The sequence below is a fragment of the Mandrillus leucophaeus genome, unplaced genomic scaffold (assembly GCF_000951045.1).
Source record: "Mandrillus leucophaeus isolate KB7577 unplaced genomic scaffold, Mleu.le_1.0 Scaffold564, whole genome shotgun sequence".
In the NCBI taxonomy this organism is placed as follows: Eukaryota; Metazoa; Chordata; class Mammalia; order Primates; family Cercopithecidae; genus Mandrillus; species Mandrillus leucophaeus.
The window spans coordinates 436334-453585 of NW_012106075.1; the positions used below are offsets into that span (position 1 = coordinate 436334).

Below are 17252 nucleotides of genomic sequence, written 5' to 3' on the forward strand. Positions count from 1 at the left end.
TCTTGCTCTGCCCCCCAGGCTGGAGTGCGGTGGTGTGATCTCAGCTCACTGCAACCTCTGCCTCCCGGGTTCAAGCGATTCTCCTGCCTCAGCCTCCTGAGTAGCTGAGATTACAGGCGTGAGCCACCTCACCCAGCCAACCTACTTCTTTATGAGGCACAATTGAAGACTTTTAGGGGACAGCTGGGGTGCTGGGTCTGTGCTAATGGGTTCATTTTGGCTGTGTGCACCCCAGACGTACGGGAGCCAGAACCTGAGGCACGTGGGCGTGATCCTGCAGCGGAGTACGCTCATTCTGCTCCTCTGCTGCTTCCCCTGCTGGGCGCTGTTTCTCAACACCCAGCACATCCTGCTGCTCTTCAGGCAGGACCCGGGTGTGTCCAGGTAAGATGGAACCTGTCACGGCGGGACTGTGTGTCCGTCCCACAGAAAGATTATCCCGTCTGGGTGCAGCCAAGGCCAGGGACAAGGCCGCACACCAAGGTGGTGCTAATCTCTCCTTGGCTGACGTCTCCTAGGTCTTAATACTTTCCTCACCTGGCACCTAAGATGTACTCCCCCTCCCCTCCTGGGTGACTTGCATGGTTAAGAGTTTTCAATGAAAACAGATTCGCAAGCACTCTGCATGTGGGATGGTAGTTTCTGACGTTTGCTGAAAGCTTAGTTATTCTTGACCTTGGTTGATATTAAAATCACCTGGGTACTTTCAAATCCACCTGTGCCCCTGCTCCCTACCACTCAATATTCTGTTTTGTTTTTTTTTTTTTTTGAGACCAAGTCTCGCTCTGTCCCCCAGGCTGGAGTACAGTGGTGCGATCTTGGCTCGCTGCAACCTCTGCCTCCCGGGTTCAAGCAGTTCTCCTGCCTCAGGCTCCCGCGTAGCTGGGATTACAGGCGCCCGCCACCATGCCTGGCTAAGTTTTGAACTTTTAGTAGAGACGGGGTTTCATCATGTTGGCGAGGCCGGCCTCAAACTCCTGACCTCATGGGATCTGTCACCTCGGCCTCTCAAAGTGCATGAGCCACCATGCCCGGCCAGGATTCTGTTTTAATTGGTCTGGGGTGAGGCCTGGGTATCGGTATCTTTCAAAGCACCCTAGGTAATTCTAATATGCTGCCAAGTTTGAGAACCAGTGATTTAATTGGGTAAGAGCTTTTAAAACGCTAATCTAGACCAGCGGCTCTGAACTAGGAGACATTTGGCAACGTCTGAAGACATTTCCGGTTATCACAGCTGGCCATAGGCGGGTGCTCCTGGTAGAAGCCAAGGAGGCTGTGAAAGATCCTGCAGTGCTCGGGACAGCACCGCACAACAGGCGGAGAATTACCTGGCCATAGTGCTGAGGTTGAAAAACCCTGTCCTAGACATAAAGACATCAAATAACCAAGAAAGGTTATCTGGGTTATAAGATGACAAGCTCTATATGTAAATTTTCACATTTGCTCTAGCAATTTTTTCTTTCTTTCTTTTGTTTTTTTTGAGAAGGAGTCTCGCCCTGTCATCCAGGCTGGAGTGCAATGGCGTGATCTCAGCTCACTGCAACCTCCTCCTCCCGGGTTCAAACGATTCTCCTGCCTCAGCCTCCCGAGTAGCTGGGATTACAGACAGACGCCACCACGCCCGGCTGTTTTTTGTATTTTCAGTAGAGACGGGGTTTTACTGTGTTAGCCAGGTGGTCTCGAACTCCTGACCTCATGATCTGCCTACCTCGGCCTCCCAAAGTGCTGGGATTACAGGCGTGAGCCACCGCACCCGGCCTGCTCCAGCAACTTAAGCCTATTAATTTCGAAAGAGCCAAGGATGCAAAAGGCAGTTGTAGTTATTTTCTTCTGCCCACCTTTCCCTGGAAACAGAGGCCTCCATCACAGTTTTTGTTGTTGTTTTTCTTTTCGTTATTTAGGCTTACCCAGGCCTATGTCACGATCTTCATTCCAGCTCTTCCTGTAAGTGCTTAAGGGCTAAGAGGTTCTCTTCTTGGGGTCCGTGGGTGAAAGGTAGCCGCCATATCTGTGAGCTCAGTGCATTGGCTCAGTCTTAGATGATTCTTATCTGTGCTGTTGGTGCCCATCAAGGAAGCCTGTTTTTATTTATGCCTGTTAAGGACACAACAGATGTTTGTCTCAAGGAACACCAAGATTGAGGCTACTCCAGGAGGTCCGGAGTAGCTGGAGAGACCTCCAGAATCATCCATAGTGAAGAGTGCAAACTTTTATTGTAAACAAGGGCAAAGTCTCACCCATCTGAGAACCCCTGAGGGTGTCACTTAGAACCTTTAGACTTTTTTTGGTCTGCTGAGTTTGACCACACAGAACCGGTAAGCATGGGTTAATGTTTGACACAGTAGTGTGTGGTCAATGAACAATGAGAGCTAAGTGGTTTTTTTGTTGGTTTGTTTGGTGTTTTGGAGACAGGGTCTCATTGCTGTCACCCAGGCTGAAGTGCAGGGACATTGTGACATTGTCATAGCTCACTGCACCCTTGACCTCCTGGGCTCAAGCCATCATCCTGTCTCAGCCTCCTGAGTAGCTGGAACTACAAGCACAAGTCACCACACTTGGCTAATTTTTTAGTTTTTCTAGAGACAAGGTCTTGCTTTTTTTTTTTTTTTTTTTTTTTTAAGCTAGGGTGTCACTCTGTTGCCCAGACCGAAGTGCAGTGGCATAATCTTCACTCATTGCAACCTCTGCCTCCCGGGCTCAAGTGATCCTCCCACCTCAGCCTCCCGATTAGCTGGTACTGCAGGTGCACACCACCACGCCCAGCTAGTTTTTATATTTTTTTGTAGAGACAGCATTTTACCATGTTTCCCAGGCTGGTCTCGAACTCCTGGGTTCAAGCGATCCGTCTGCCTTGGCCTCCCACAGTGTTGGGTTGCATGTGTGAGCCACCACGCCTGGCCTGAGAGCTAAGTGTTTGTTATTCAGCTGGAGACTGTAGCTGAATTAGTCTGCGGGGGCTTCCATAATATAATACCACACACTAGGGGGCCTAAACAACAGAAGTTTATTTTCTTACAGTTCAGGAAGCTGGAAGTCCAAGGTCAAGGCGTAGCAGGGTTGGTGTCCTCTGCGGCCTCTCTCCTTGGCCTGCAGACGGCCACCCTCTGCAGGTTGTCCCCTATGCATTCATACCCTGGTGTCTCCTGTCTTCTTATGAGGACACCAGTCCTATTGGATTAGGGCCCCACCCTAATGACCTCATATTAATTTTATCTCCCTTTGAGGACCTCCAGTTAGTCACACTGGGGACTAGGGCTTCAATATACGGATCTAGGGACACCATTTGCCCTCAGAATTGACAGTGTGCTCACTTATTTATCCTGAAACCTTGTAAATGTGACAATCTTTCATGATTCCACCACATAGGACCAGTCTATATGGAGGTGCCCATCTGGAGTGTGCCCAGGGCCTCCTCTCCATGCCAGTGTCCCCAGAAGAGTCCTGGCCATTCACCCAGGGAAACTGCACCTCCTTTTGCCAGACAGAGGGAATATGCTTGGGGCATATTCACCCATAAAGGAGATGTGGGAAGTCCCCGGGCCATAACCCCTGGCCCCAGCCCTGTCCTGAGACGGCAGCCTCTGTGGCTCCATGCAGCCGAGCCTTGGCTGTGGCTCCCAGCTCCCTGCCGTGTGACCCTCACTGCTGTGTGGCAAGGCTGAAACATTAACATTCATCTCTCTTGTTCTCTTGTAGGCAACCTTTCTTTATATGCTACAAGTTAAATATTTGCTCAACCAGGTAATACTGACTGTTCTCTTCCTTTGGGAGGCTAATGGGAGTTTGTACCTTTCTGGGAGTGGGGGTCCTGAAGATACTCCAGGACCAGGGACACCAGGGTGGAGGGAGCTCACCGCTGGGAGCCACTGAAAGGTATTTTTTCATTGTTGTGCACACACGACTCGGATGTCAGAGGTTTGTTAAGTGATATCCAGGAAAGAACATATTATATTTGGCTCTGGAAAACTTATCCAATTTCCACTTGGAAATATTGTCATTGGCAGGGTGGGCTCAGAGCCGCAGTGTTCCTTGGCTCTGCATTTTAACCAGTGTCCTGGAAAGAAGGGTGCATGCCTGTTTGCTCCCGAGACAGAGCGCAGGCTGGGGGCGGCTCGTCTGGCAGAGAGGGAACCCGCCTGTCTGCTCTGTGCTATCTGAATGTCCCCACTTTTCTCAGCGAGGATATAAGAGCTCAAACTCTCAAGACACCTAACGTCAGCCAGAACTCCTCCTATGTGATTAAACAGTCACGGCCAAAGGCCCTGGCTTGGAAGGGGTAGATTTATGAAATCAGCATATGTGGGACTCGCCACATTCTTCCAGATAAGTCCAGGTAAACAGGGGTACCCGGCAATGGATCCCAGCCGCACTGGTGGGCTCTCCAGGGATATGCAACAGGGGGGGCCAGGACGGGAGGAGGAAGAAAGGAAGTTTCCCACCTATGCAGTGTTCTTAAAGTTAAGATATTACCCTATTTAAAAAAAAATGTTTTTAAAGGAAATATGGGGTCTTGCTATGTTGCCCAGGCTGGTTTCAAATTCCTGGCCTCAAGAAATCCTCCTGCCTCAGTCTCCCAAAGTGCTGGGATTACAGGTGTGAGCCACTGCCTCCGGCCAGGATATTACTCTATCAACAAAACAAGAATATTTAGAATCCCTATTAGTATTTAGAATGACATCTCCGAAATAGGTGTAGACTAGAGAGAAGGAAACCCACGCATCTCATCCGGCTCTGAGCTGTCTCCTTTTGATCTAGACCCTTGCTAAGGCAGCACGGATACCTTAACACGCTGCAAGGCCTTCTCCCGGACTCAGTCCCCCAACAACTGCGGTGGCCCTAACCTCAGGGTCTCATGTGACCTACTAGGGACAGTGAGTGTGAAAGTGTTCTCTCCTGTTCTCTGGGGCACAGGGAAAGGCCTGGAAGTAGGAGCCACGAGCTGAGAGGGGTTGGGAGCTTTGAATTTGGTGACAGAGGACACGTGGGGTTTCCAAGGTCAGGAAGGAAGGCAGGGCATCCCAGACAGAGGGGATGCCTGTTTCTAGGGGCTGGGGCCCGCAGGGTCTCGTTAGGCCACTGCGGTGGGAGGGGACGCAGTGAGATGATGGCATCGAGAGGTGGGCTGGCCCAAGGTCAGGCTTTGTGTTTTCTGCTGGGGCATTTCGTTTTGGGAAATTAACTAATTGGGAGAGAAAGAGGTGAGAATTACGGATGGTCCAAACAAATGATGGTGAAGGTCTCTGATGAAGAGTTTGCGTTGTGGGAGCAGTGGGAGATAGGATGATGGGTGGGTTCTATAAAAATGGCAGGGGCTGTCGGGCCCCCAGGGTGGAAGGAGTTTCTGCCCTGGGCCCTTCCCTAGGAAGACAGGGTGACCATTCGCTGAGCGTAACACCGAAGAGAAGCAGCTGGGAGTCTGGAGAAAGCGAATGCTCTCGGAGAGGGCGGAGGGTGGGAAGAGAGCCAGATGGTACTAGGGGGAAGACAGACTTTGAAGTAGGAGAGTCAAGAGGGCCTTGGAGGAGAAGGTCACTCCACTCGGCGTGGAGACGCATGCGTATTGCAGGCTTGGCCGCCTCCTCTCATCCTCCCACGAGCCTGCTCTTCTGCCTTCTTCCATTCCACTGCAATGGGTGGAATTGCGTGGCCTCCCCATTTTCACTCCCAGTAACCTGTCCTTTTGGTCCCTGTCACATCCTCGACTCCATCTTTCCTTCCCTCCCATATCTGGTCAGTCACCTGGTCCTTTAGCTTCTGCCTGCTCCTCCCAATTCTCAGTGCCACCACCTGAATTCATTTCTTTCTTTTTCTTTTCTTTTCTTTTTTTTGAGACAGAGTCTCACTCTGTTGCCCAGGCTGGAGTGCAGTGACGTGATCTCGGCTCACTGCAACCTCCACCTTCCAGGTTCAAGTGATTCTCCTGCCTCAGCCTCCCAAGTAGCTGGGACTACAGGCGTGTGCCACCATGCCCAGCTAGTTTTTGTATTTTTAGTAGAGACGGGGTTTCACCATGTTGGCCAGGCTGGTCTCAAACTCCTGACCTCAGGTGATCCGCCCACCTTGGCCTCCCAAAGTGCTGGGATTACAGGCATGACCCACCGCGCCCAGCCCTGAATTCATATCTTGTCATTTGTCCTCTGTGTCATTTCAGAGGACCTTAACCTGGCTCCATCCACTGCTGTCTGCCTGAAAAGTAAATCTGATCACTAATTCCCTTGCTAAAAACTAACCAGGGCCTCCCCATAAATATGTGGCCTACACAAGTCATTGGCCAAGACCATTGTCTTGGCCCCACCAGCTTGAGACCACCAGAGACAGGCCTGCAGGCCAGTGGGTTTGCAGTTGGATTTATCAACCTGTGGCAATGGGAGAGACTAGAGGGGCCGGGGGATGCCTCACTAAAGGAAGAAAAGTTATTATAAAGGTTTGAAGAAGGATGGGGCTCAGGTGACATTATTAAACATATCGAAACCACGGTTTGATAGGCACCGAGCAGATCTGTGAGTGAGGGGCCCAACGCCAGGTCTGGGCTGTGACGTGGACCCGGTGCTCCTCCTTTGGAAACTCAAGGCTAAGCAGGATGTTGAGGGTGGACAGATGTAGAATGCCACATCCAGGAGCTCCCACGAAGCTCTGTGCCTGGGTTCAAATTGAGACTACTTTTTTGTGTTAAAGTGATTTTGAGCCTGCAGGCAAGAGTGGGGTGTTTTCTTTTTACCGATACAATTTCTTTTTTTTTTTTTTTTTTTTTTTTTTGAGACGGAGTCTTGCTCTGTCACCCAGGCTGGAGCGCAGTGACCGGATCTCAGCTCACTGCAAGCTCCGCCTCCCGGGTTTACGCCATTCTCCTGCCTCAGCCTCCGGAGTAGCTGGGACTACAGGCGCCCGCCACCTCGCCCGGCTAGTTTTTTTGTATTTTTTTAGTAGAGACGAGGTTTCACCGTGTTAGCCAGGATGGTCTCGATCTCCTGACCTCGTGATCCGCCCGTCTCGGCCTCCCAAAGTGCTGGGATTACAGGCTTGAGCCACCGCGCCCGGCCTACTGATACAATTTCAAACAGCAGTGTTTCCGAACAGTGTGATTTTAGAGAACAAAGTTTCTCAATGAGTCAGAAAGCACTCGTCAGTCTACTAGGGAAGTAATAACACTTTATGGGGACAACGTGACCTTGGGAGAAAGGTTTCCTCTTACGTTTGCACTGACTTTATTTGCGTCTGCTATTCTAGCCGGATGCGGAGCAGAACAGAGTTTTACTTCCTCGGTCTGATGTAATTTTACTTTCAAGCCTGGTCTTACTTTGACACACCAAATAGTCTGGATGTTTCTCCGGTCCTGTACTTTTGAGAGTCAGATATGTTGGAATCCCTTCCGTATTCTAGAAAGGAACTCTAGTTTCTTCAAGACCTTAGGTCAATTTTTTTTGGATTTCTAAGTTGGTCAAGAAAGTATTCTCATTTTCTCCTATCGTCCGGTGTCAAAGATGGCTTGTTGACCCATTTAGCCGCTGCCAGTCCTTGCAATGTTGGAAATAAGCCATTTATCTTCTTCCTTCTCTGCTGCTGAACGTACCTTGCCTGTGTCTCTCTGTGGCCAGAACGCCGCACTTCATACCTCAAAGAGAGAAGGAAGAGAAAGGGATGCGAGAGTGGAAGGGCAGGAGCAACCAGGACGTGGCCTCCCCTAAGTTAAGCCCCCCTGCTCTGCCCGTGACACCTACTGAGCAGGCCAGCTGGAGCCTGTGTGCTTGGGGAGCAGAAAGGCAGTGCTATTCTGTGGATCTCAAGGATGGCATATGCGGTGTCCTTGTTCCAGGGAATTCTCCTGCCCCAGATCGTAACTGGAGTTGCAGCCAACCTTGTCAATGCCCTCGCCAACTATCTGTTTCTCCATCAGCTGCATCTTGGAGTGATGTGAGTCCAACGTACTCTTGGGACAGGGACAAGGGATGACTTGCATGTGGCTTTTCCAGGAGGGAGAAGAGTGGGCTCTTCAGCTGGTTCTCGTGTTCACACGTGGTCTCTTTCTTGCACACCGTGGAAAGCACTGTCAGGGATGGAGGGTGAGGCTACTCTGGGAAGAAGACCTTGGTCTGCTGAGGACGGCACGGGAAGGGATGAGTCTCCCCTCCTCACCCAGTGGGGCAGGGAGAGGCGCAGGAAGGTACCTGCCCTCTCACTGGGACTGTTCTTTCCAGAGGCTCTGCAGTGGCAAATTTGATTTCCCAGTACACCCTGGCTCTACTCCTCTTTTTCTACATCCTTGGGAAAAAACTGCATCAAGCTACATGGGGCGGTAACGACTGCCCTTTTGTCTTCCAACTGGGACATGGGTTTTGTCTCGGGTTGAATTCCAGCCCGATGGCCAGATCTCCTGGAAATGTGTGTGTCCCGCCCACAGGTTGGTCCCTCGAGTGCCTGCAGGACTGGGCCTCCTTCCTCCGCCTGGCCATCCCCAGCATGCTCATGCTATGCATGGAGTGGTGGGCCTATGAGGTCGGGAGCTTCCTTAGCGGTCTGTATGAGGACGGATGACGGGGACTGGTGGGAACCTGGGGGCCCTGTCTGGGTGCAAGGCGACAGCTGTCTCTTTTCACCAGGCATCCTCGGCATGGTGGAGCTGGGCGCTCAGTCCATCGTGTATGAACTGGCCATCGTTGTGTACATGGTAAGCAGGGGAGCCGGTCGTGGGGAGGTGCCAGGCGTTTTCCTTGCTCGGTATCTGAAAGCGTCCATGGATGAGCATAGGCATTCGTACATGAATCATTTGTGAAATGCTGGACAAAAGTCAAATCCCATCCTCGAGCCTGGGAGGGTACCTCTGCTACAGCTGGATCTTCCCTGGGAACTGAAGCGGGGCTGGAGAGAAACTGCACGTGATCTGCTGGTTTTCCATCTCCTAACGCAGCTCCCAGCTGAATCTTCCCTTGAAAGATTGGATTTTGTTTCCATACTTTTAGAATCTTTTTCAGTTGTCACAGCACAAATACCTTGAGGGGCCAGGTGGGTGGCATAGCAGAGGGATGAGGCTGGGTGTATGGCCATAAACATCAAGCTGCCTGTGTCACTGTGCCTGCTCCTGCCTGGTTCAGAAGCCTCTGAAAACACAGTGTGGCTACTCCTAGGTAGATCCCTAAAACAACTGAAAGCAGGGTCTTAAAGGGATTGTTTTTTTTTTGAGATGGAGTCCCACTCTTGTTGCCCTGGCTGGAGTGCAGTGGCGTGATTTCAGCTCACTGCAACCTCCGCCTCCTGGGTTCAAGCATTTCTTCTGCCTCAGCCTCCCAAGTAGCTGAGATTACAGGTGCCTGCCACCACACCCAGCTACTTTTGTATTTTTAGTAGAGACAGGGTTTCACCGTGTTGGTCAGGCTGGTCTTGAACTTGTGACCTCAGGCGATCCACCTGCCTCGGCCTCCCAAAGTGTTGGGATTTACAGGCGTGAGCCACCGCACCTGACTTAAAGGGGTGTTTGTTAACTGTGTTCACAGGAGCATTATTGACAGTAGACAAAAGGTGGAAGCAACCTATGTGTCTGCGGGTAAACAAAATGGGTTCTTTGCATACTGTGGAGTATTATTCAGCCTTAAAGGGGAGGAAATTTTGATCATAGAGAACACCAGTCGTTAGGAGGCTTTTCTTTGACTTTATTTTCCTGAAAACATCAGCTGGAGATTCTGAAGGAAGCAAGTACCGTTTTAGAAATGTAAAATTAGAAAACAGAAAGGGAGTTTGTAATGTGGGGAGAAACTCAAGCCAGCAGATGTGCTTGGCATTTTTTGCAGTATTAACACTTAGATTTTTTTCCCTCTGATATTGGTTATGTTTTAAAAGTACATAGAGTACACATTTCCCGTTTTCTTTAAGAATTATTCTCTTGCAGACCTGTTTTTTGTTTTGTTCTTCTATCCTTGGCAGTTTTTTAACACAGACTTTTTACTTCACTTTTAGTATTTTATTTACATTTTATGTTTGAGTAAATTCATTAACTAATTCTAAGTCAAAATGCTTAAGGGTACATAGGATTCCACTATATGTGATATACTTTTAAAATCAATTTCCTATGGTTGAACAGTTTATTTCCAATGTTTCAATATTAACAACTCTTCAAGGAACATCCTAGGACAAATATCTTCATACACTTGTCTGATTATTTCTTTAAGATTTGTAAAAGAGAAACAAAGGCACGATTTTATGTCTTTTGAATATGTTTTCATATGCTTTCCAATAGGCTTGTAAGAATTTACACTTACATTTCTTCTCAATCAAAAGAAAGATGTATGCCCTTTCCTCAGGTTCACCAGTTTTGCCACATTTATTCTGTCTGGTCTATCTACATAGTCCATGTTCAAATAAAATATCAATACAGTCAATTCAAAACAATACCAATTGTTCTGGTAATGTCCCTTGTCACTAATTTTCCCCTAGCATCTTTAGTGTCCTTTAATCTGGAACAGATCTTCATTGTTCCATTGTCTCTCTTGACCTTGGCATTTTTGAAGAACATAGGCCATTATCTGTAGAAGTTCACTCAGTGTGGTGCAGCTGATGTTTCCTTATAAATAAATTTAGATTGTCCGTTTTGGGCAGGAAAGCTAGAGAAGTGATGCTGTGTCCTCCTTAGTGCACCGTATCAGGAGACACATAATGTTGATCTGTCTCAGTGTTGGTGATACTACCTTTTTACTTGGTGACGGTTTTTTTTTTTTTTTTGAGACAGCATCTTGCTCTGTCACCCAGGCTGGTGACAGTGGCCTGATCTTGGCTTACTACAGTCCGACCTCCTGGGCTCAAGCAATCCTCCCACTTCAGCCTCCTGAGTAGCTGAGACTACAGGCATGCACCACCACTCCCAGCTAATTTTTTAAAACAATTTGGTCTTGTTATGTTGCATAGGCTGGTCTCAAACTCCTGGGCTCAAGCAATCCTTCCACCTTGGCCTACCAAAGTGCTGGGATTACAGGCACAGCCATTGCACCCTGCCAGTATTAACTTTGATTGCTTGGTTAAGGTGGTGCCTGCCAGGTTTCTCCTGTCAAGTTATTGCCTTTCCCTTTGTAATGAATAAATAATTTGTCAGGTGATCTCTGTGTTTGTCCCTGCTTATGAATTTATAGGCAGAGACTCAGTCTTCCATTACTTTTTTATTCCTCAGTCTGTGTATCAGATTTTCTTTAAGCTGGTCCTTAGTCATCCTGATCCTAAGGCAATGTTCATGTTTCAACAAGTGATGACTCCTTTTTCCTTATTAATATTAATTTTTCAAGTGGTAACTTTATATATAAATAATAGTAATGGTAAATCTTTATTGAGCAATTCCTACATGCTTCTTCTAAGCAGTTAGGCGTGTATGGACTCATTAAGTTCCCACAATAGCCCAAGGAGATAGGTTCTATGATTAAACTCCTTATTTATTTATTTATTTATTTTTTTGAGACGGAGTCTCGCTCTGTCACCCAGGCTGGAGTGCAGTGGCGGCTCCCTGCAAGCTCCACCTCCTGGGTTCACGCCATTCTCCTGCCTCAGCCTCCCGAGTAGCTGGGACTACAGGCGCCCGCCACCACGCCCGGTTACTTTTTTTGTATTTTTTAGTAGAGATGGGGTTTCACCGTGTTAGCCAGGATGGTCTCAATCTCCTGATCTCGTGATCCACCCACCTCGGCCTCCCAAAGTACTGGGATTACAGGCTTGAGCCACCGCGCCAGGCCGATTCAACTCCTTTTACAGATAAAACAAAACTCTGGAGGTTTAGAGAGGGTAAGTAACTTGCTCAGGGTGATGCAGCTGATAAAAGTGGTTATGCTGGGATTTGAACCCAAGCCATAGCCATCTGGCTTCAGAATTGTGATCCCTAACCACAATGCAGGGTTTCTTCCCTGCAGTTCCTTTAGTGCCACTCCTGTCTTGTAAACTGGATCCCTTGATAGTCTTTCAGAATAGACACTGTGCCTTTTGTGGTGGCGCATGCCTGTCATCCCAGCTAGTTGAGAGGTTGAGGTTGCAGGATCATTGGAGCCCAGGAGGTCGAGGCTGTAGTGAGCTATGACTGTGCCGCTGCACTCCAGCCTGAGGGACACAATGAGACCCTGTCCCTATTTGATTTTATTTATTTAGAGATGGAGTTTCACTCTGTCACCCAGGCTGGAGTGTAGTGGCACTATCGCGGCTCACTGCAACCTCTGCCTCCCGGGTTCAAGCGATTCTCCTGCCTCAGCCTGCTGAGTAGCTGGCATTACAGGCGTGCGCCACCACGCCCAGCTAAGTTTTGTATTTTTTAGTAGAGACAGGGTTTCACCATGTTGGCCAGGCTGGTCTCAAACTCCTGACCACAAGTGATCCGTCCGCCTCGGCTACCCAAAATGCTGGGATTACAGGCATGAGCCACCGCGCCTGGCCTCTGTCCTATTAAAAAACAAACCAACAACAACAACAACAATAAAAAAACACAAACCTGGGCTCCCGGTGAGTCAGTCCATCTCCCACACCCAGAGGAGGAACATGGTTGTGCAGCACCCTCGTGTTGTAGAGGTTGGGAGCTCTGCAGCAAAGCCCAGTTTGTGCTAAGCATCCTAACCTGGGGTTCGGTTTCCACAGTAGCGTGGGAGCTCCCAGCTAGACAAAGGGGATGTTGCAAATCAGTCTTTTCAAAACTTTTAGGACCAAGTTTTCCCACCAGGTGTGAGACTTGAGGCTGCTGCTGTGCACATGTTCTTACTCTGCAGATTCGTTGTTGCAGGTTTCCTTTTCATTTTAGGTCCCTGCAGGCTTCAGCGTGGCTGCCAGCGTCCGGGTAGGAAACGCTCTGGGTGCTGGAGACATGGAGCAGGCACGGAAGTCCTCCACCGTTTCCCTACTAATCACAGGTGCTGAGACCCCTTTACCCGAGGCTCATGGTGCAGTCTCTCCATGCAAAGCCCAGGCTCCCCCACTTCCTGTGGATCTTCTTGCTCACCGTGTTGTTTCTTCTGCCGTTTTTACCCTCAGTGCTATTTGCTGTAGCCTTCAGTGTCCTGCTGTTAAGCTGTAAGGATCTTGTGGGCTACATTTTCACTACCGACCGGTGAGTGCTAGGATTTTCTTGAAATGTGAAATCTGTGATAAAGAAATGGTTCATTGAGAAATTTTGTTCTCTAAAATCAGGCTGTTCAGAAACATTGCTGTTTGAAATCATTATCAGTAAAAAGAAAACATCCCACTCACGCCTGTAATCCCAGCACTTTGGGATCACCTGAGGTCAGGAGTTCGAGGCCAGCCTGGCCAACATGGCGAAACCCCATCTCTACTAAAAATACAAAAATTAGCCGGGTGTGGTGGCAGACACCTGTAATCCCAGCTACTTGGGAGGCTGAGGCTGGAGAATCGCTTAAGCCCACTAGGAGGCAGAGGTTGCAGTGAGCCGAGATTGTGCCACTGTACTCCAGCCTAGGCAACAAAGCAAGACTCTGTCTCAAAAAAAAAAAAAAAAGAAAAGAAAAGAAATGGTTCCTCCAAGAGCAAGGTACCAGCAGAAAAAGTTTTTTAAAACTATGAATGTTTTTTAAAAAGAGGCCAGGCACAGTGGTTCACGGCTGTAATCCTTGCACTTTGGAAGGTCAAGGTGGGCAGATGACCTGAGGTCAGGAGTTCGAGACTAGCCCGGGCAACATGGTAAAACCCCCATCTCCACTAAAAATACAAAAATTAGTTGTGCGTGGTGGCACGCGCCTGTAATCCCAGCTACTCAGGAGGCTGAGGCAGGAGAATCACTGGAACCCAGGAGGCGGAGGTTACGGTGAGCTGAGATCGCGCCACTGTACTCCAGCCTAGGTGACAAGAGTGAGACTCCATCTCAAAAATTTAGAAAAGAAATGGTTAAGTTAGATAGATGCTATCAGAGAGGGGCCGCCTGTGGTTGTTGCAGCAGGGATGTCTGAATCATTTGCAAGATCAGAGGCTCCACTGATGTTACTTGGGAAGAACATACTAGATGTAGGAACTGATTTATAATCTACAATGCCAACTTAATGGGCATTGGTGATGATTTTATGCTTCTGCTGGTCATGTATTTTAAAAGTGGAAAGCCCTTTTTAGTAGATGAATTACATTTTCAGTTAATTATTTTGTTTCCAATGATAAGAATCCTTTTGGTTTCTTAGTATCGGCCAAACTGCCTGGTTTGTAGTAGTTGCATAATATGTTTGTCCAACTGAATTGAAGTTAAAATCTCACCAGTGAGCTGTCTCAAAAGTCACATAGTCAGACTGATTACTGAAGAATTCTTGGATAAGTCCCCTCTGCTCTGCAGAATTTGTTTCCTTCATCAGTGATGCTAGTGTGTACATTCGGATTTTGTAGAAACTTTATGGGGATACCTCTTATTTGGGACACCTTTGTCAGCAGTTACAAGATACAAATGAACTTTGCCTTCCTGGATTCAGAACGCTGGTGGAGTGGACGGCACTAATTTCATGGTTTATTCTTCACACATTTGACTTTTGACTTCAGATCGTTGGTTTTCACTTTTCAGCTTCAGCTATTTTGTTACGGGGAAATAAGATGTTTAGGCCAGGCACGGTGGCTCACTCCTGTAATCCCAACACTTTAGGAGGCAGAGGCGGATGGATTGCCTGAGTTCAGGAGTTCAAGACCAGCTGGTCAACATGGGGAAACCCTGTCTCTACTAAAAATACAAAAAAAAAAAAAAAAAATTAGCCAGGTGTGGTGAGGCACACCTGCAATCCCAGCTACTCAGGAGGCGGAGGCAGGAGAATCACTTGAACCTGGGAGGCGGAGGGTGCAGTGAGCTGAGATTGCACCACTGCGCTCCAGCCTGGGCAACAGAGTGAGACTCTGTCTCAAACAAACAAACAAATAAAAAGATGTTTATAGCTCCCTCACTCAGAATGAATGGGGTAGGTGACGGTAAGTAGTTGGCTTTTTTCACAAAGGGAATCAGGATGACCTTTATGAGGACCAGGATAAACAGATGGTTTCAGAAGGAATATGGTAGACACTGGACTCTGAATCTGTCCACTTGGGAAACCATAGAGCGCAGGAAAAGAATGAAAAACAAGAGTCCCACAAGCTATAGAACTGACGAGACAAGGAAACATCAGAAACTCAACAATCAAATTACTTGGAAGGTGACCAGGATCTGACCCAATCTGGTACAATCGGTGAAAGAGCTCAACCTCTACCTAACTTAATCACAGGGGGCGGGAAACGACACCTCTAACAAAGAAAGGGGGACGTTACTACTGACCACGATCGTTTTTTAAAAATCCTAAGAGACTACTTTGCATGACTTTTTCCAAGGAAATCTAAAAACCTGGAATAAACAGATAATTTTCTAGAGAAATAATTGATCAGGATATACCCTAGAAAAGATAGAAGGTCTAAATAAACTGATTTCCTGGTAAGAAATAAGAGAAAGCTATTTTAAAATGTCAAAAAGCACAATGCCAGAAGGTTCCAAAGGATGATTTTATCAAATCTTCAAAACATAGGGAATTGCAAACACAGATCAAACAGAATTTCCCAGAGCACAGGAAAAGAAAAACTTCGCATTCTGTTTATGAAGCAAATATAACATTGGTGCCAAAATCTGTGAAAGTTTGCACATAAAAAAGAAAATCACAGATCATTCTTATGTATGAATACCAATCTAAAAATCCAAAATAAAAATATAATTAGACAGAATTTAGCAGCACATTGAAAAGAATATATTTTGGTGAAATATAAAAGTGAATATAGGCCAGGCGCAGTGGCTCATGCCTGTAATCCCAACACTTTGGGAGACTGAGGCAAAAGGATCACTTGAGCCCAGGAGTTCGAGACCAGCCTGGACAACATGGTGAAACCCCATCTCTACAAAAAATAAAATTTAGCTGGGCATGGTGGTGTGCACCTGTAGTCCTAGCTACTCAAGAGGCTGAGGTGGGAGGATCACTTGAGCCTGAGAGGTTGAGGTTGCAGTGAGCCATGACTGTACTACTCCACTCCAGCCTGGGTGACAGTGAGACCCTGTCTCAAAAAAAAAAGTGAATATAATATCTCAGGAAAAAGCAAGGTGCCGAACATCATATAGAGAATGCTGCATGTGAAATGATAGAATATAGAAAGGAAAATTAAGAATATACATTTGTATTTGCTTATATTTTCATAGACACTAGACAAACATGGAACGTGCTAAGAATTGTTACCTGGAGGAGGCAGGGCTGGTACTGGGGCAAACTGGAAGGGCATTGCAGTCGTAAGACTTTGCTTACTATCTTGTTCATATTGTACCATTTTTTGACCACATGCATGTTACCTATTCCGAAAATAAAATTGGAATAAAATAATTATATTTCTGTCCTTTTTGGTGAGGAAGAAGTGATCATCTTGTTCAGTGCTGGATTTCTTTTTTTATTTTTGAGACGGAGTTTCGCTCTTGTTGCCCAGGCTGGAGTGCAATGGTGCAATCTTGGCTCACCGCAGTCTCTGCCTCCTGGTTTCAAGCGATTCTCCTGCCTCAGCCTCCCGAGTAGCTGGGATTACAGGCGTGCACCACCACACCTGCTAATTTTGTATTTCTAGTAGAGATGGGATTTCTCCATGTTGGTCAGGCTGGTCTCGAACTCGTGACCTCAGGTGATCTGCCCGCCTTGACCTCCTGAAGTGCTGGGATTACAGGCGTGAGCCACCGTGCCCAGCCCAGTGATGAATTTCTTATTTAGTAATTAAACAAGTATTTATTGGCAGACAGTCTTCCAGGTTCTAGATTGGAGTGACCAAACTCACTCCAAGGGTGTTGTGGATTTCTTGCTTCCACAGGTCAGGGCACCATTTTTCTCATCTCCCTTCATGTGTAGGGGTTAGAATCCAAGTCTCTAGCTTTAGGGGTGCCATTTCTAGGAACCAAGGATAATTCTACAGAATATGTCTATGGCCTTTACCAACCTTCGTTCCATAGAGGGAACTTAATTTTTACTCTGTAGCGCTTCACTCAGGTTTACTAAGAGACACAGTCAGACTTGGCCTGTGGCATCATCTTAAAAGAGGGATGATCATAGCATCCAAACTTGCTGGGATGATAGATGCGTGCCACTGTGCCCAGCCTAACTTTTTTTCAGCTTGTGGGGAATGGGGGAGGGGTGTCGTCAAATCACTTGATTTGTCTATACTGACCACATGGACTTTGCAGTAGCCCCTCTATCCTCGGTTTTGCTTTCCAAGGTTTAGTCACCTGCAGTCAATTTTGGTCTGAAAATCTTTTTTTTTTTTTTTTTTTTTTT

The 17252-nt window shown here is 47.5% G+C and overlaps 1 protein-coding gene across 1 annotated transcript in view; it reads left to right on the forward strand.

Annotated features, from left to right (window-relative positions):
• The window catches only part of SLC47A1 (solute carrier family 47 (multidrug and toxin extrusion), member 1), a 45770-nt gene that overhangs the window by 1788 nt on the left and 26730 nt on the right, over window positions 1–17252 (forward strand). The window contains exons 2-10 of the mRNA XM_011998251.1: window positions 236–384; window positions 1902–1944; window positions 3697–3741; window positions 7814–7911; window positions 8196–8293; window positions 8399–8512; window positions 8598–8665; window positions 12752–12860; window positions 12982–13057. Coding sequence (XP_011853641.1) covers window positions 3712–3741; window positions 7814–7911; window positions 8196–8293; window positions 8399–8512; window positions 8598–8665; window positions 12752–12860; window positions 12982–13057 — 593 coding nt within the window. The 5' untranslated portion in view covers window positions 236–384; window positions 1902–1944; window positions 3697–3711. The remainder of the gene's footprint in view (window positions 1–235; window positions 385–1901; window positions 1945–3696; window positions 3742–7813; window positions 7912–8195; window positions 8294–8398; window positions 8513–8597; window positions 8666–12751; window positions 12861–12981; window positions 13058–17252) is intronic.